Genomic DNA, 20,498 nt, shown 5'->3' on the forward strand with positions numbered 1-20,498 from the left:
AAATGATCAAGCAGCCTTGTTGCCACCTCAGAGCCCTGGCCCACCCCTTCCAATGTCCCTTTCTCCAGCTGTGGCCATCCCTGACGCTTCAGAGGAAGCAGACTAAAAAAACCCCAGAAAACATGGGGCGAGGGAGCCCTTCCTGACCCCTGCAGCTGGCTGATTGAAGGTCAGACTAGATGATCACAGAGGACCCTTTCTGGCCTTATAATCTATTAATCTAAGACAACACCATTGCACCCTAGTTCTACCCTGAATGGATCCTCTACAGCAATAGTTCGGTTTCTGCACCTGTTCAGCTCTTGGACTTCTACCGAAGGGGATGTCTACACTGTAACGGCTGGGTGTGATTGCCGCTTGAGCTGACATACCTGAGCTAGCTTTAATCTCGCTAGCTCAGGTCCCAGAATAGCGAAGCCACGGCAGCATGAGCTTCAGCCTGGCTTATCCCCATGAGTAATTACCCAGGGTGCTAAGCGGGTTTGTCCAGCCCACGCTGACATTCACACTCTTGTGTCTTTACTGCTCCAGGATCCAAATGAGCTAGATGAAATCTAACTCACATATGTTGCCCTCAGATGCAATCATATCCCGTGATTAAAGTCGAGGCATACCCTAGGACTGCCAACAAGAATTGTGCATGAGACTAACTGGTTTCACATAAATCCAGTCACCAGTCATCAACTGGTGACAACTATCAGCCATTCCTGACCTGGACTGAATTCAAGCCAACGACCAATAAATAAAAGGTATCCTATTGCCAAACCCATGGGCTGTCTAGTCTATCACAGTTTCATGCAACATACTAAGGAGGACTACAATGTACTGTATTTACCTTTCAGTACCAACCACTAAGGGAGCTAGTGAACAGAGGAGTTTGAGAGGGAGATCTCCCTGCTGAACAAGGTGTGAATGAGCTTGTTTGGCTTTTTGGATGTTAGTTTTTCTCTTTCAGGATACTCAAAGGTGTCAGTTGGGATTGTGTGTTTGGGGACTGTTTGAGTCTTTGTTCCCTTGATCATCTTTGATCAGATTCAATCAGCCCTTGATCATCCTTAATCATCTTTGATCACACTTGCAAGTGAAAAATTCTATTTTCTACAGTATGACATGGGATGTGCAAAAGCAAGGCTTGACAGCACTGGAATTCCAGGTACCACAAGGACCATTCCACTTCACATCCCAGCAAAGGGCGGAGAGAACTCTTCAGTGATCTGAACACTTGGGGCTAAATTCAGCCTCAGTATAAACAAGTGGCACTCCAGTGAAGACCATGGAATGGCACCTGCTTTCACCAGGGCTCAACGTGGCTTGTAAAACTGATTTATATGAAATGGTGGGCTACTGCCAGAGCACAGAGTTTGCTACGCTGGATGAGACTATCAAGTTGGGTGTCTTGCATTCATCAGTTATTAGGGTGAAAGGAATACTGTTATGAACAGCCTGTATAGACATTTTCCAGTATAAATAAGACAATAAACAATAGTCTGGTGGCAGTAACAAGATATTAACTGGACCTGCTGCAAATCATCAGGCGCTGACACTGTAAAGCAGCATCTGGCCTTGGATCGTGTCCAGCTCTTAGCATTTCCAGGAACTGCCAATGCTTAAATTAATGGCATCTCATTAGAATCGAGGCCCTGACACAGTTTAATCTATTTACCATTAAATGACATATTTAGTTCACTGGACTGAAAATGTGTTTAACTCAGAGGGTTGTCTTTTAAATTAAAGCCCCAGTCTAAAAGGCATGGGGGAAGCGAACACTATTAAGGGTTGTACTGTAAATATAATGGGCCTGATTCTTGGCCACACTATGGGTGTTCTGTGGCAATTCAGTGGCCTTTGGAGGATTCCCTTGTGTGAAGGGCAGCTCTGGGGAGTGCTGGGCCAGTCTAAGAGCTGGCCAGGGTGGATTGGGAGCGACCCGAGGTAGACTGCTAAGGTGTTGCAGGGTGGGGAAAGGGAAACGGCGAATTCCTGGGGGGTCGCAGCAAATTAGAGACTGCATCCACAGTGATGCATCAGGTTATTGAGGGAGGAATTCGCTGGGGGTGAGAGAGGAAAGAAAACATCTCCTGTGATGGTCTAAATAATACTTAGTCCTGCCTTGAGTGCAGGGGACTGAACTAGATGACTTCTCGAAGTCCCTTCCAGTTCTATGATTCTGTGATGCATTGGAGCTGGAAAGACCCGTGCACAAAGCTGTTGTCCCCACCCCTCACTGAGCACCCCGTGTAGAGGTGTTCCCCAGAAGAAAGCAGATGTGACCAAACATCCCACGGCCCGGTAACCCCTGGCTGCCAGAAAAGCCCTATGGGGCTGTAAGTCAGAGCAGCCTTCTGTCACTGGATGAGAAAACGAAAGAATACAATAATTATAAATGAGTTCAACACTAAAATCCAGGAGGGTCCTTAGCACAGTGTGCTAAATGCAGCAGATTGAATCATAGAATCATAGAATCATAGAATATCAGGGTTGGAAGGGACCCCAGAAGGTCATCTAGTCCAACCCCCTGCTCAAAGCAGGACCAATTCCCAGTTAAATCATCCCAGCCAGGTAACGGTATTGCATGGTAACGGTATCCAGCTATCCTGTGTACATAGTAAGTATGTGGCTGCACATTAACACCCTACTTCTACTTCATATTCTGTCATGCAGCTCTGCCTGGAATGCACCTACTGTTTCCCCCACCTGCTATTCTGATATCACCTCAGCTTTTCCTGGTTTCCTAGGACTAAACATCCCAGTCTAGGCACATACACAATCTGAACATTATCTCATTCTTGCTTTGCACAGCTACGCCCCATAAGGACATGGCATACTGTAATACCTTCCATCTGATAATCCAGTTGTGCTTCACAGGAATCCATTAATCTAAGCGCACAACCACCCAGTGGGGCCAGTAATTATTACTAGCCCTATATTACAGATGAGGAAACTGAGGCATGAAGTGCTCAGGTTCCTGATCCTGTGAGCTGCTGTGCATACTCATCTTCCCAAAGTCTTCATCTCAACAGACTGGGCACTAAGTAACTTGCCCAACGTCACAGAGGAAATCAGTGGCACGGCGGGAAGGAGCTCTGATCTCAGTTCTGTCCCTTAACCACAAGGCCAGCCCTTTAAAACCTAGCACTAGTTTAACAATAATAAACAAAAACAAAAAAAACCCGATCTGCACAACAATTATCTTTCAATGTTCTCTTTTTTCTTTATTTTCCTAATATTTATTCAGAGATTCAAAGCCCCAAAGGGAGCCCTATGATCATCCAAGTCTGACCTCCTGCATACCACTGGCCAGAGAACTTCCCTCTAATAATTCCCTTTGAACTAGAGTATTTTTCTTAAAAAAAATCCGAACTTAATTTCAAAATTGCCAGTGATGGAGAATCCACCACAACTCTTGGTAAATTCTCTGAATAGTTAATTGCCCTCATTGTTTTTGAATGCTAGCAGGAAATTCAGCACTGCACAGACATAAAGGAAGACACAATCTCTGCCCAGAGGAGCTTCCAGTCTGAATCAGACAAAGACGCCCACATCATATTTCAGTGCTTGTATAATTCTGAAGAACTCCTCTATTGTAGGCTTCAATTCAGTACGTGACTAAAGTTTTCCAGCCTATGTGCCATACTGGCCTTAAGTGTGATATGAGAAACTATGCAGACATAGAGTCCTTCCAAAAAGCATTCAGTTTTATAAATATTTGAGTACTCTGATTTTAAAAACGGGCATGAATAAATAATCTCTCTAAGATTCCATGTAAAATACTTGAAAGTGCATTTAAATTATTTTTGGCCACGAATAAAATCCAGTTCTAGTATTTCTGGAAAAGCTGCCATACCCACCTGGGCTCACCCAGCTCTGGGGACTCAAAAGTTTTAACTAGGCTGTCCTGGGAAAGATAAAATCAAGTCACTCTAGGAGGTCCTGGTTCTCCCCATCCCATCTCATATTTGAAACTGTGACCTTCACAAATAAAGTTCAGAAACTTTCCAAATCTACCTCACTAGCTGGTGATATGCACCAGATGTCACTTACACTCAATTCCTCAAGTGTTGTGGTTACCATGTGAATACTCACACACTCGCACATGTGCATGCAGGCTAAATTGGCAACAATTTCACTTGGGAGGCTTTTAGGAACCTGGCCACTGAAGGTTGCCTTAGTACAGTGCCTGGCCTCTGTGGACCAGAGGGGTAAGAGAGAGGAGCCAGGAGCCTCTTGCAACATTGGGTGTCCCAAGCAGCCATGCTTCATGTTGCTGCCAAGCTGCCAGTACACATTTAAACCAAGATTATTCTGTTTTCATCGCCTTTAATGATAATAAAAAACAGGAAGCTTACAGTAAGTGCGAAGATTGGCATTTCATGTTTGGCTGAGAACTTGGTTTGAGCCAGATGGGGTTAACGGTGTTAAAGCTGGCCTGCAGCTACTTGCTAGCTCAAAGACTTTCTAAGCTCTGGTAGTGCCTGACACAGAGACATGCTCCACCAACAGATTTGCAGAATAGACCATTTCACTGTGGATCACAATTGCTTTCACATTAGAGGAGTAAGCCAGTTATACCTGCCATCAAAATAACTTTTAAAAAGTCCTTCAAATGAACCACATGAGTTTATGGCAGACATTCTAAGCTACAAAATTAGGGGCAAGCAGTGGTGCCATCAATGGTGATAGGTTATCACTGAAAATGGGGCTACTGGATGTCTTCTAAACCTGTCTGGAATGGATCTTAACCTGTATTAAAAAAGAACTTACTTACATAGATAACTAAAATGTGGCTAAAAGAAAAGGAGGACTTGTGGCACCTTAGAGACTAACCAATTTATTTGAGCCTAAGCTTTCGTGAGCTACAGCTCACTTCATCGGATGCATCCTGTGGAAAGTGTAGAAGATCTTATTATCTTATGTTGTTATTATATTGTATGTATATAATAAGATCTTCTGTACTTTCCACAGGATGCATCCGATGAAGTGAGCTGTAGCTCACGAAAGCTTATGCTCAAATAAATTGGTTAGTCTCTAAGGTGCCACAAGTACTCCTTTTCTTTTTGCGAATACAGACTAACACGGCTGTTACTCTGAAACCTAAAATGTGGCTAGTGATTTTAAGTTTTGATCTTCCATTTCTTACCTCTGCCTGTTCTTTGACTTCTTGGAGCACAGTGATGATATCACATTTTGCCTTTACTGATGATAAAACAGATTGCAATTTCTGCTGGTCCAGGGTTGAGACTAATAGCTGGTCCAAGCTAAAAATAATATACACATAAATGTAAAATGCTGCACTGTATTTCTGTCAGAATGAAGGGATATGTTTCAGTACTAAGTACAGTACATTTCACATTAGCATCAATTACCTGAGCTTTATTTCACCACTTTTGTTACTTTTATTTCTTTAAATGGTGAAAAACATTTTTCAGATGTCCTCCATTACATGCATCTTCACTTTAGGCAATTTACACCTCTGATTGCACACACGAATCAAGTGTCGAAAGGCTGTATACTGTGGTGCAAAAAGGGAGGCCAAATTTAAATGGGCCTGGAAATGAAGCCCTATATCTTTCTTAAAGATCTGAACCACCAACAGGATAAAACAAAGGGAGATTATTTTTAAAAATATTGCTATTAGAGTGTCAGTGAGCTCAGTAATTGCCATTTTAGGAAAAGCGAACTACAATGACAGGCTCCCATCTAAGGTGGGCAAGGAACAACAGTTATCTCACTTTAGATTACCTTAAAAAAAAAAGAGAGAGAGAGAGAGAGAGTGTTAAAGGAAAGAAAGTGAAGGAGGGCTAGAGAGAAGGGAAATGTGGAATCTCTTCTAAACTGCTCAACACCCTAAAATCCTAGTAGCTTCATTTCAGTGCCTTGACCTAAGTGAATGTTGAGGGTGCTCAGGAATTTGCAAAAGGCGCTCAGCACCGCATGGGATCCAGCCCGTTTTATACAGGGCATTTCAGCCACGACTGAAATGCAGCCACCTCTGCCATGTTTCTCACCAAACAGCCATAATATACAATACTTAAAGCTTGAGAAACACTGTGTCCAACTGATAGAGGAGTGAGGGCTTGATCTAAAGCCATTCCATTGAAATATAATTAACTTCAGTGGGCTTGCAATTAGGTCCTACATAACTGGAAGTTTTGCCAGAGAAAAGACTGCAGAAATGACAAGAACAATATTTCAGGAAATGTTTTTTCAATCAATAACCACAGAACATTAAACTAACCTGATTGACCAGCTTTTTTCTGATGGCTTCCTATCTGGGGAGCTGTCATGTGGCACATCATCGTCAGATGCTGACCCAGGAGTCCCCAAGCCACTATTCGAAGGACTACTCCCTTTAGAACATAGCCGATTCATTTTTGCAAGGTTGGAGAGGGCAGATGATGCATTCAGATTTGAAACATTTTCAACAGGCAGGCCGAGTGATTTCCTGGGTGTAATTTCCAGTTCTGTTTTGAAATGGGTGGCCTCGGGTTCCACTGAGAAGTCCTCATTGCACAACTTGTCAAGATCTGGCATGCTCAATGCTCTGAGCTCTCGGAGCTTCATGCGGGACAGTGAATGCCTGCCGTAACCCCTGCTTCTTCGGATGTGAGGTGTGGTGGGCGATGAGACATGCAGATCTCCTGAAGTGTCTTCTCCCTTGCTTTTCTTTAAATGAATGTCGTCTTTGCTGCTGTCTGCTGAATTCTGCTGCACATGTGCTAAGATTACATTTGTTTGCGATTTCTGAGGATATGTTGGACTTTGACTGTCGCTACATGAACTCAAACTTCGCCTCAATGTCTGCACTGCATCATTTGTGCTGGTAGTGCTTATGGAGGATATCCCACTAGATGATCGTCTACCAACGTATGGTTTAGAACTCATGGAGGTTGAATGTATGTCTATAGCTTTAACAACTGGTCTATCGAAATTTGCCAGATTCTCAAAAGATTTGATCCTCTGTTTCACAGAGAAAGATGAGGTAGATTCTTGTGGCCAGTTCAGTTCATAATAATAATAATTTCTCTTGAAAGTTTTTAGTTTATCTGTGGCAGGGCAGCTATTTTCATTAGCTAAAGAGAGTTGCTCCAGGCTTGGTTTCTGGACACTTTGGGGAGTGTGTATTTGCTCTTTTCCATCCTGGGTGCCCTGGCCATTCAGCACCCTGAGATGGACAATTTTTAGCATCCCTGAAACATTGTTCTGAACACCTTGCATGGGGTGTGCTGAAACATCTATAACATTACTGTCCTTTCTCAAATGACTCGACAACTGGGCTGGCATTGAGTAAGTCCTCGTCACGGTTTTGGATGCACTGTGTCGATTTCCATCCCCAACGGTATCTACTTGAGTGAAATACTGGCCATCCCCTATCTCCTCAGTTAACTGGCTGACCTTTGTATTGGTAGCTTCTGCCTTTTCCAGCAGCAGGTGCTCTGAAGATGGTGCTAGGGAGGAACAGGAGGAGGATAACCTCACCTCAATGAATGTGCGTTGGATTTCCTGGCCTTCTGGCTGCTCCTGCTGAATTGGTGGAGAACTCAGTGAGGAGGAGTGATTGTTACAGACTTCTAGGTTTTGAGGACCTAATTGCTGAATATCATCTTCACTGTAACTGCTGTTTATCAGGTTTATGCCTGCGCCATGGTTTTCAGCTCTCTTTTTCACATACTCACCTTTCAGCGTCTGCTTAGGAGAGGTAGTTACTTTGGTCGGATCTTCCCTAGCTTTGAAATCACCAACATGCATCTTAACTCCCTTCTCATTACACACATGCTGCTGCACTGAAGCCGGCCTTTCTTTTTGTTTTTCACCTTCTCTCTGTTGCTCCATTTCCCCAGCAACACTTAGCTCACTATTGCCCCTTGATTGCTTTTCATTGTTTTCCACTGAGCTGCTGCTGCCATTCAACGGAGGTGGTGATGTTTCTTCAAGCACAGCTAGAGATGGTTTATTTTCTTGCTCGGATTTAAGAGTCTTAGAGACTGGTGGTGTGCTCTTGCCAGGTTCCACGTTTGTAGGTAGGTTACGGGACACAGAGACTTTCTTTCCTAGAAGCTTGGGTGATAACTGTGGAGAAACGGAAGTTCTTCTCTGATCAGTCCCACTGGCTTTTGCAGGATTAAAGCTCGGAGCTTCTGAATTTGCCTTCGTTTTACTTTTGATAGTAAGGCCCTTTAGCTTTGGTACTGTTTTGGCTCTCTGACTATTTAAAAGTGTTTCCACAATAGTCCTTTGGGCCATTGCCTTAATTTCATGATGCGATTTTTTCTGTGAGGTTGGGCTGTGCTGTACTGTAACTCCCTTGCTGTAGATTGTGCTGGAACTTTGGATTTTTGCATTAGAACTTCTTCCCAATGGCCCACCATTAACTTTTTCGTTTTTCCCTGACAAGTCCTGGGTCGTACCAGCCTTACTTAGATCTTTTGATTTAGTAGGAGTGGGTGACCTGGACGTGAGTGTTGATCTTTGTGATAAAGAGTCTATCCGATTACTATCAGTTTTATTCAAATTAGCCAAACTGTTTGTTTCCTTCTTTGTCAAAGCAGAATGATAACTAACCTTGTGATTGCACTCATTAGCCACCAGTTCACTTTCAAAATTGGATACTTGTTTTTTATCATGTTGTTCTTTGTCCAGCAAATTGCTTTCCAAGCCATTCACCTTCTCAGTAGTGCAGAAACTCATATTTTTGCTTTGCAAAGCCATATTATCTTTGGAAGACTCGCACGGTTTCACAGATTTTTCATTGTTCTCCAAGCCCATTCTGTCTTCTGTACTTAAGGCACCGTTGTTATGGAAGGAGCAAACTGGATGAACACCCAATGGAGGGCTGAGGGTCTCTTTATCTGGTAGAGAAACTGAAGGGAAAGAATGTAAGGGAGTGGCTGGAACAGTATTTAAATGCTGTGGGGTGTGTAGAATTGAATTACATTGATCTTCTAGTATAAATGGAGCTTTGTCATTGTTTGTATCCAGTGAACTATATACCGCACCGCTCTCTGTTTGTAAAACTTTTGCAGTGTGAGAGGATGGTGGGGAATGATGAAATAGGCTTCTAGCAGACGTGAGCTGCTGATTCTCCTGAATCGGCTGACGTGGCTCATTAGTCATGCAGCAAATTTCAATTTGCTCCTCATCTGACTCTGTAACATTGCAGGTTTCAGAGGATTTACCATCAGCGGATGGCAAGAGCAAACTGTCACCAGTAGAATCCGGGGCTTCGCTGAGAGATTCTGTGTCTGAAGGAGAATCCTCCACAGCACCATACATTGATTTTGGAAATGGTTCATTTCTTGTATCTTCCACAGAGTCTGCTGCAGGCAAATCATCTACACTTAAACTGCTAAAATTCCTAGAATAGTTATTTAAGCAGCTTTTATTCACAGTGAAAAGTTTGCCTGTATTAATGGAATCCAGTACTGATAACCCCAAAATCCCCTGTGCATTAGCTGCATAATTCACAGTTTTTTCAGATAGCTCCTTCTTCGTTATATCTGGCTCAGAATTAGTAGAACAACCTTCCTCTGTCTCACAACTGCACTCAGCAGTGTACTCATCTCTGGGGCTTGCTACTGTCAGTAGAGACTGCGAAGTTCTATCCTCTGAAGAATTCAATTTGCTGATGAAGTCATCAATATCAGTGACTGGGCTCACAGCACAGTCCTTGGCACAGCTGACCTCCGAGAAACCTGCTTGCACCTCTTCGGTCTTGGCATCAGGTGGCAGCATTGTTCTCTTTGTGACATTCTCTGGATTTTCGTTTTGCAAAGTCTTTTCTTCACATCTCCCAGAACTGGTTTCTTCTTCAGCTACAAGGATGCTGCAGGGGTCAGCCTGATCTGAACCATCTGTCCCTGAAGACATGAGGAGGTTTGTAAGTCTGTCCACAGCTGTATCAAGATAAAAAGAAAAAAAAAGACAAATAAAACACTTAACTCTCATTAGTTATGTTAATGAAATGTTACACGCAAAATATTGCGTTCTTACTACAAAAATAGATACACATATATTCTCGCTATGTTTCCCTATAGCTCTGCCGTTCTTTTCTCCTGTAATGACTCTCATATTTCCAGAAATAATCGCATTCCAGCTGGATCAGAATAATATATGCGGGGGTAGAGGGGACTTATTTTTAGTGAGTAATTATGGTTTGTTTCATTCTTAACTTTGATGGTTAGTATCCTGTTTAAATTTCAAAGTGTAAGTACATAGCCAGTTGGGCCTGGCTGTGTTCATTCCCATTAACCCTAGAACAAAGAGGAGGAATACACAGTACCAAACTGAAAAAAATTGCACTGAATACCTGAAGACTAGTGCATTAATCAGAGGTGCTTAGGTACTGCAGTGATGAGAAATTGTATAAATGCTTTGGCTTTGGTCCCGCGAGCACTTGTGCATATGCTAAATTTTACACGTGAGTAAGGTTATGGGGGCATTGGTGTTTACGGGATTGTGGTCTTAGATCTTCTCTTTCATCTCATGAACATTCAGCCCAATTGCAGGCAATTTATTGACTGCCCACAACTCCATCCACTTATTCATATGCACATTCCCACTCACCCACCTCTCCCAGTTTGCTCAGTTACATCACAGATGACAGCAAGGAGGTGGGTTGTGTAAGAAGTACATATACAACGATTGGGAAGAGTTTCTGGCAAAATGGAGGAAACACTGGAGGAAGGAGGGAGGGAAGGAGAAAGGCCATTTTAGATTTGGTTTTGGTGAGTAGTGAGGACCTCATAGAAGAAATGGTTGTAGGGGATAATCTTGGCTCAAGTGATCATGAGCTAATTCAGTTAAAACTGAACGGAAGGATTAACAAAAATAAATCTGCAACTAGGGTTTTTGATTTCAAAAGGGCTGACTTTCAAAAATTAAGGAAATTAGTTAGGGAAGTGGATTGGACTGAAGAATTTATGAATCTAAAAGTAGAGGAGGCCTGGGATTATTTTAAATCAAAGCTGCAGAAGCTATCGGAAGCCTGCATCCCAAGAAAGGGGAAAAAACTCATAGGCAGGAGTTGTAGACCAAGCTGGATGACCAAGCATCTCAGAGAGCTGATTAAGAAAAAGCAGAAAGCATATAGGGAGTGAAGAAGGGAGGGATCAGCAAGGAAAGCTACCTTATTGAGGTCAGAACATGTCGGGATAAAGTGAGACAGGCTAAAAGTCAAGTAGAGTTGGACCTTGCAAAGGGAATTAAAACCAATAGTAAAAGGTTCTATAGCCATATAAATAAGAAGAAAACAAAGAAAGAAGAAGTGAGACCGCTAAACACTGAGGATGGAGTGGAGGTCAAGGATAATCTAGGCATGGCCCAATATCTAAACAAATACTTTGCCTCAGTCTTTAAGACTAAAGAGGATCTTAGGGATAAAGGTAGCATGACAAATGGGAATGAGGATATGGAGGTAGATATTACCATATCTGAGGTAGAAGCGAAACTCAAACAGCTTAATGGGACTAAAGCGGGGGGCCCAGATAATCTTCATCCAAGAATATTAAAGGAATTGGCACCCAAAATTGCAAGCCCATTAGCAAGAATTTGTAATGAATCTGTAAACTCAGAGGTTGTACCATCTGACTGGAGAATTGCTAACAGTTCCTATTTTTAAGAAAGGGAAAAAAAGTGATCCGGGTAACTACAGGCTTGTTAGTTTGACATCTGTAGTATGCAAGGTCTTGGAAAAAATTTTGAAGGAGAAGGTAGTTAAGGACATTGAAGTCAACGGTAAATGGGACAAAATACAACATGTTTTTACAAAAGGTAGATCGTGCCAAACCAACCTGATCTCCTTCTTTGAGAAAGTAACAGATTTTTTAGACAAAGGAAACGCAGTGGATCTAATTTACCTAGATTTCAGTAAGGCGTTTGATACAGTGCCACATGGGGAATTATTAGTTAAATTGGAAAAGATGGGGATCAATAGGAAAATTGAAAGGTGGATAAGGAATTGATTAAAGGGGAAACTACAATGGGTCCCACTGAAAGGTGAACTGTCAGGCTGGAGGGAGGCTACCAGTGGAGTTCCTCAAGGATCGGTTTTGGGACCAATCTTATTTAATCTTTTTATTACTGACCTCGGCACAAAAAGTGAGAGTGTGCTAATAAAGTTTGCGGATGATACAAAGCTGGGAGGTATTGCCAATTTAGAGAACGACAGGGATATCCTACAGGAGGATCTGGATGACCTTGTAAACTGGAGTAATAGTAATAGGATGAAATTTAATAGTGAGAAGTGTAAGGTCATGCATTTAGGGATTAACAACAAGAATTTTAGTTATAAGCTGGGGACGCATCAATTAGAAGTAACGGAGGAGGAGAAGGACCTTGGAGTATTGGTTGATCACAGGATGACTATGAGCTGTCAATGTGATATGGCCGTGAAAAAAGCTAATGCGGTCTTGGGATGCATTAGGAGAGGTATTTCCAGTAGGGATAAGGAGGTTTTAGTACCATTATACAAGGTACTGGTGAGACCTCACCTGGAATACTGTGTGCAGTTCTGGTCTCCCATGTTTAAGAAGGATGAATTCAAACTGGAACAGAAAGAAAAGGAGTACTTGTGGCACCTTAGAGACTAACCAATTTATCTGAGCATAAGCTTTCGTGAGCTACAGCTCTCTTCATCGGATGCAAACTGTAGAAAGTGTAGAAGATCTTTTTATACACACAAAGCATGAAAAAATACCTCCCCCCACCCCACTCTCCTGCTGGTAATAGCTTATCTAAAGTGATCACTCTCCAAACACATTGTAAGGAGAGTGATCACTTTAGATAAGCTATTACCAGCAGGAGAGTGGGGTGGGGGGAGAGAAAACCTTTTGTAGTGGTAAATACCCATTTTTTCATGCTTTGTGTGTATAAAAAGATCTTCTACTTTTTCCACAGTATGCATCCGATGAAGTGAGCTGTAGCTCACAAAAGCTTATGCTCAAATAAATTGGTTAGTCTCTAAGGTGCCACAAGTACTCCTTTTCTTTTTGCGAATACAGACTAACACGGCTGTTACTCTGAAACTGGAACACGTACAGAGAAGGGCTACTAGGATGATCTGAGGAATGGAAAACTTGTCTTATGAAAGGAGACTCAAGGAGCTTGGCTTGTTTCGCCTAACTAAAAGAAGGTTGAGGGGAGATTTGATTGCTCTCTATAAATATATCAGAGGGATAAATACCGGAGACGGAGAGGAATTATTTAAGCTCAGTACCAATATTGACATAAGAACAAATGGATATAAACTGGCTACCAGGAAGTTTAGACTTGAAATTAGACGAAGGTTTCTAACCATCAGAGGAGTGAAGTTTTGGAATAGCCTTCCAAGGGAAGCAGTGGGGGCAAAAGATCTATCTGGCTTTAAGATTAAACTCGATAAGTTTATGGAGGAGATGGTATGATGGGATAATATGGTTTTGGTAATTAAATATTCATGGTAAATAGGCCCAATGCCCTGTGATGGTATATTAGATGGGGTGGGATCTGAGTTACCCAGGAAAGAATTTTCTGTAGTATCTGGCTGGTGAATCTTGCCCATATGCTCAGGGTTTAGCTGATCACCATATTTGGGGTCGGGAAGGAATTTTCCTCCAGGGCAGATGGGAAAAGGCCCTGGAGGTTTTTCGCCTTCCTCTGTAGCATGGGGCACGGGTCACTTGCTGGAGGATTCTCTGCTCCTTGAAGTCTTTAAACCACGATTTGAGGACTTCAATAGCTCAGACATGGGTGAGAGGTTTTTTGCAGGAGTGGGTGGGTGAAATTCTGTGGCCTGCGTTATGCAGGAGGTCAGACTACATGATCATAATGGTCCCTTCTGACCTAAATGTCTATGAATCTACGAAAGGGAAGCATGCTGTTGGGAAAAGCGCCAACCTGCCCATATCCCTGCTACCACAAGCCTCTTCAATGCTTGGGCTAACCTAGGGATTTAGGAATGGGACTTCCTGGCCTGCCAGAAAGCCCTTAAAAAACAAATGGTGTCTAAGCATCACTCATTTGGAAACTAGTTAGACCTCTAAGTATTAACAGTTGAACAAATAAGAGTGTATTTCAGCTAAGACAGAACAAAATGTCGTGCTGCTCCTGAACGTGCAACATGTACCGTTTTTTTTCAGACACTGTTTGCCACAGTACATTATTCTTTTAAAAACTGTAGATACAAACATACTGCAGGATAAGCATAAATCTTCTTAGTGGGAAGAACTAGGTATCAACATTTCCACCTAAACTAGAAACAACTCTTTACAACAAAAATGCAAATAGCCATTTCAACAAGATTCAAGCATTACACGTCTGTTTTTACACTTTCTTTCTGAGCAGTAGAACTTTCTGATTTACCAAGAAAGAGCCTGGATTTCATTATTTTACTATCTGATCCCAAAATACAACTTAAACTTCACATTTTAAGAGACAGATTCAACTAAAAGGATCAGAGTATTTAAATTATTATACACAATTATGTATCATATGCATAGTCAAATTAACTTGTCATTTATCAACAAGACATTGACTGCAAATTTGATTGTCATGCTTGACCCTAATACTTCCATAATTAAATTCCCTGATGGGTTAACTTGACTCTGCATTAGATGGTTAAAAGCATTAAATATTTTGATACTTTTTGTCAAATATTCTGGAGCTATTATTTAAAATGTGAGCTTTAAACCTTCAGGTCAGGATGACGAAACAGCACTTCATGATGACTTGTTATAAATGACTGAAAATCTGTCTCCGTAATGAAATACTTTATCATCAACATCAATACACACTCACACACACCACTTTTTCTGAATTATCTCAGTTGCAAGGTCAGCAAAACACCTGATCAAGCTTTTCCCACTTACGTATTCCAAACCAACAGTATAAGAGTAAAAAAATGCTCTCACCTGATACTGCCTTTTGCACCTCTAGTGTTACAGACCTGGGGAGATTCTGTATGAACAGACAGATTTCCTGGGATGTCATTCCACTGACTGGGGTACTGTTGATGGATAAAATCTCATCTCCTACTGTCAGCTTTCCCATAGATCCCTAATATGGTTACAGAGATAAATGAATGTAAATACCTGAGAGGCTCTATCACAGAAGCAGAGGGCATAGCTTACAGTACAAGAATAAATGTTTTACAAGCAATGCTCCCAGTTTATAGTGGTTACAGAAGGCAGAACACTGGATATATTTAGTTTACAGACAAGTAAAGTGAGGAACAGAATGTCGCTCACTCTTTGTGTTTACCAAGCGGGGGATCTGATGACAGAAGGAACCTCCCAGTCTTTGTGACTCTGCACAGAGACCACGTATCTCTCAGTGAAGATATTGGAGGTGTTGCTTGGCTCCCACAGAGGCTGGTATGAGGAAGAGGCCATGGTCACTTTCCTCTAGAGAACGAGGAGTACTTGTGGCACCTTAGAGACTAACAAATTTATTTGAGCATACGCTTTCGTGGGCTAAACCTCACGTCATCGGATGCATGCAGTGGAAAATACAGTAGAAAGATATATATATACACAGAGAACATGAAAAAATGGGTGTTGCCATACCCACTATAACGAGAGTGATCAGTTAAGGTGAGCTATTATCAGCAGGAGAAAAAAAAACACTTCATCAGATGCATAGAATGGAACATATAGTAAGAAGATATATATACATACAGAGAACATGAAAAGGTGGAAGTTGCCATACCAACTCTAAGAGGCTAATTAATTAAGATGAACTATTATCAGCAGGAGAAAAAAAACTTTTGTAGTGATAATCAAGATGGCCCATTTCAGACAGGAGCCTATCCTTGCAACAAAGCCTGATGCCAACTCTGTCCACATATCTATTCAAGTGACACCATCAAAGGACCTAACCGCATCAGCCACGCCATCAGAGGCTCGTTCACCTGCATATCTACCAATGTGATATATGCCATCATGTGCCAGCAATGCCCCTCTGCCATGTACATTGGCCAAACCTGACAGTCTCTACGCAAAAGAATAAATGGACACAAATCTGACATCAGGAATCATAACATTCTAAAACCAGTGGGAGAACACTTCAACCTCTCTGGTCACTCAATAACAGACTTGAAGGTGGCAATTTTGCAACAGAAAAGCTTCAAGAACAGACTCCAACAAGAAACTGCTGAACTAGAATTAATTTGCAAACTAGATACCATTAACTTGGGCTTGAATAGAGACTGGCAGTGGCTGGGTCATTACACAATTGAATCTATTTCTCCATGTTAAGTATCCTCACACCTTCTTGTCAACTGTCTGAAATGGGCCATCTTGATTATCACTACAAAAGTTTTTTTTCTCCTGCTGATAATAGCTCATCTTAATTAATTAGCCTCTTAGAGTTGGTATGGCAACTTCCACCTTTTCATGTTCTCTGTATGTATATATACCTTCTTACTAGATGTTCCATTTTATGCATCTGATGAAGTGGGCTGTAGCCCATGAAAGCTTATTCTCAAATAAATTTGTTAATTCCAATTCAGCAATTTCTTGTTGGAGTCTGTTTTTGAAGTTTTTTTATTGAAGAATTGCCACTTTTAGGTCTGTAATCGAGTGACCAGAGAGATTGAAGTGTTCTCCGACTGGTTTTTGAATGTTATAATTCTTGACGTCTGATTTGTGTCCATTTATTAATTATTATTATTTAATAATAAACTATTATTTCCCTATGCTTATTTTTCCCCCTACTGTTATTCACACCTTCTTGTCAACTGTTGGAAATGGGCCATCCTGATTATCACTACAAAAGGTTTTTTTTTCTCCTGCTGATAATAGCTCACCTTAACTGATCACTCTCGTTATAGTGGGTATGGCAACACCCATTTTTTCATGTTCTCTGTGTATATATATATATATCTTCCTTCTGTATTTTCCACTGCATGCATCCGATGAAGTGAGGTTTAGCCCATGAAAGCGTATGCTCAAACAAATTTGTTAGTCTCTAAGGTGCCACAAGTACTCCTCATTCTTTTTGCTGATACAGACTAATACGGCTGCTACTCTGAAGCCTTTCCTCTAGAGAGGTATTCTGGCTGAATGAACCATAGTTTCTCTAGGATCTCCCAAAGCAGTGCTGCCTCCTAGTTATCACCTCCTAGCATTTGACCAGGAACTTGGGACCCTACTCAACTCCCATTAAACCAATTTGAATCTTTTCACTGCCTTAAAAAGGAGCAGGTATCAGGCTTTTGAGGCATAGGATAAAAATATTTCCCAAGGTTACACAATGAATCAGTGGTTAAGATAGGAATAGGGACCCAAGGATCATGACTCTCAGACCCCTGTTCAAACCACTATGCCATACTCCCTCACAACAGTAAAGATTCACTAAATCAGCGAAGAATACCACGTCACACTTTGTTCACACAAAAATTCTTTGTACTGTTGAACAATTTGCCTAAGGTCAGCATTCTGTATACATGCCAAGCAATTATCCCCACTGTAACAAGCACAGACAGAGTGCAGAGTAGATAATAAAATAAATTAAAAAATAACAGGAGAGAATGGTTACACCCTAAATTGCAATATAATTCTTGCCTATTAATAAGCAATGTACATTTTATCATTAATACTTTATGTTTCTAAATCACTTCTCTTCCTTACATAAACCTTCTTTTGTTTCTGGCAAAGTAGAAAAATTGTAGTGAGCCCTAAAACAATAATTACTAATATGGATTATTTCATTTTGGTATGTTTTTGCTGGTTGACTATTTCAAGCTTAAATCAGATGGGGGCATGACTGTCTCTAAAACACGTAGTTTAATGGCATATTAGAAAGATAAGGAATAAGACTTTTTTTTCCAGTGGAGGTAAATCTCTCATTTGCGTGCTTGTATAAAAGCTCACTTATCAAATATTAATCTCCAGAAAGAGAAACCCATGAGTAAACATCCACAAAGTGACTCATATTTTTAAAATGTTACCCTTTCAGCTGCTCCGCCTGATCGTAAACCTGTTATCACAACTCTTACGGGAGTGGCCTGGATCTCCAAATCCAGGCCAAATGATTCATCTTCATTCCGCAGCAGATTAACTGTTTCAGCATTGCTCTGCTTGGGGATGTCGGGTCCTTCAGTCTTTTTGCTGTGTGGAAGTGTCCTGGCAACAGGCTTATGACAGGAACCGTGCTCTTCCATCTTCTGCCTTGGGAGATTGCGGCACTCAGTGCTCATCATGCTTTTTACTCTTGTAACGGCTTTGTGCTCCAGTTTAGGGGATCTCATAGATTCAAGCTGTGCCTCTCGGAGCTCCTTCACTCCCAGATTAGTAGGATAAATCTCAGGCATACCTGAGTAATCAAGTGCTTTGATTTGAAAGAAGGACAAATCCACCATTTGCTCTAGGGCACTCTCCTCAGTCACCGAGGAGTTGCTGAACACAGGGGTAGCTGCCTTACTGCCAGGGTGTCGAGACAATTCACCATCCTGGCCTTCATCATCAACTTCAATGAAAGAGGTTGTGATGACCATGCCAGAGTCTTCCTTGGCATTTTTCTGGTTCTTGTCCCCCAGGTTCCTTTGGAAGTGGACCTCTTCTTGCTTGACAAAATCATCCTCGTCGCTAACACTGCCATCATAGAAGACAACTCTTCTCTGCCTCAGCAGTGGGCTGCGGACAGACTTGGGACTACCATTAAGGCTCCCCTGTCGGGCAGATTCCACATGCTTGTTGAAAAGACCAGGTGACTTTCCACTGGTTGGTGAAGCAAGACTGTCCACTTTGGTTGTTCCTGCTTCTTTAGCAGCTAGAAAAGAATTTATTACATTTTTAATTGCGCTTATTGGACTAGTTTTATGCTGAGCATTCTACTGCAGCCACTTTAAAAGAGACACGCTTGTTTGCAACAGAGGATTTTCGCTGTGTCTGCGTAGAAAGCCTGAGCTGTTTTTCCATGTCCTCCACTTTAAAACATACCTACGGTACAAAAGCACTAGAAATGAAAGATGGTCTTGTGATTTATGGGTGCTTCCTGTTCATTACACATCTGGTTTTATTCTCATTCTGCTTCTGAACCAGGACTGTGCCCACAAGAAGAAAAGGGAGCACACACACATTTATTTTTTAAGTTCAAACAGTGGAAAATCCCTGTAATTCTGCTTTAATGTAGGTACAGAGTTGACCTAATCGATTCACAGTGAGAGAGAGAAAAAGACACTCAGGCAAAACACAAGCACACAATCTGTTTCATTCTAAAGGCTGGGTGATCTAAGACTTCCTAGTCATATCCTTCTTGTCAAAAACTAAATATATAATATATACTCATACGGATATAATATAATACAAGCTTATTTTGTGTAGTCTCTTTCACACAAACCATATCCAAAATTGCTTTGTTGAATTAAATAATGAAATTTCAGAGATAAATACTGGCAAAGGCAGAGACTATCTGAGAAGTATAGAAATATATCTGCTCTTCCTTGCCTATGTGATTCTTGAATTGAGATGGAGACTCAATATAGAAGAGAAACAAGACTGTTCCAGGTAGACCATAGAAAGGAGAAATATCTCACAACATGTGCAAAATATATTATGGGAGCACCATATATTCTGGTGTAAAGACAAAGTTTCATGTATCTGAGATATTTAAGACTGGTCTGATTTAAATGTAATCAATCAGATAATCACGAGTGGCTTGATTAACTTGCAATGATAACTTAGATTTGGTCAGCCAAACCAATAATATAAATTTATTCTCTAGTCAACTAGTCAGAGTTGCAATCCAGTCACACACTATGCACATTGTATTTAGATTCCTTCTTTCATTTTCTGAAGCATCATATTACAACCTGTTGGCTCGCACTGGACTAGCTGACATTTCTACCCAAAATGTGGCATTCCTGACCCAACACATGCAATGACTACCCCACATATATCTTGCCATTTCTTTCAATATCTGTGGCTTACTTAGATTGCTGGGAGGAAGAGAGTTGTCATCCAAAGAGCTGTTTCCACTTTTTTGACGGAGCTGCTCTTCATCACTGGAGACCGTTACTTGTGTGTCAGAAAATGACACCTGACTTGGCCCATCTTGTGAGAAGTACTGGGAAAGCTCTGTTTCAGAACTGACAGATCCCTGCTGAAAGGAAAATAAGTAAATAAAACTGGTGACTGGTGGTCATTTATGTTAATAGCACCCACTGTGTATACTATCTAAACATCACTAACTTCAGCCTCATAACACATTGGTAACTACAGTAAAGGTTAACATCCCAATTCTACAAACAGGGGCACTGAGCCACAGTGAGATTAAGGCTAACATTTTCAAACTTAGGGTTTGTCTACATTACCTGCAGGATTGATGGGCAGCGATTGATCCAGTGGGGGTCAATTTATTGCATCTAGTCTAGACACGATAAATCGACCACCGAGTGCTCTCCCATCAACTCCGGTACTCCACCAGTGCGAGAGACGCAGATGGAGTCGACGGGGGAGCACCCAGCTGTTGACTCACCGCAGTGAAGACACTGTCGTGAGTAGATCTAAGTACGTCGACTTCAACTA

The 20,498-nt window shown here is 41.5% G+C and overlaps 1 protein-coding gene across 9 annotated transcripts in view; it reads right to left on the reverse strand.

Moving 5' to 3' along the window:
- The window catches only part of PDZD2 (PDZ domain containing 2), a 330,979-nt gene that overhangs the window by 16,176 nt on the left and 294,305 nt on the right, over positions 1-20,498 (reverse strand). For 7 of the 9 annotated variants that reach the window (XM_078852715.1, XM_078852717.1, XM_078852719.1 and 4 more), the window contains 5 exons: positions 19,902-20,073; positions 17,921-18,741; positions 14,883-15,027; positions 6,236-9,890; positions 5,138-5,255 (listed from right to left, as the gene is read on the reverse strand). In XM_078852715.1, coding sequence (XP_078708841.1) covers positions 5,138-5,255; positions 6,236-9,890; positions 14,883-15,027; positions 17,921-18,741; positions 19,902-20,073 — 4,911 coding nt within the window. Of the gene's footprint in view, positions 1-5,137; positions 5,256-5,295; positions 5,510-6,235; positions 9,891-14,882; positions 15,028-17,920; positions 18,742-19,901; positions 20,074-20,498 lie in introns of those variants that run through there. The other 2 variants (XM_078852718.1, XM_078852722.1) reach the window with 2 other exon arrangements.

This window comes from Lepidochelys kempii, chromosome 5 (genome assembly GCF_965140285.1).
Source record: "Lepidochelys kempii isolate rLepKem1 chromosome 5, rLepKem1.hap1, whole genome shotgun sequence".
Taxonomy (NCBI): domain Eukaryota; kingdom Metazoa; phylum Chordata; order Testudines; family Cheloniidae; genus Lepidochelys; species Lepidochelys kempii.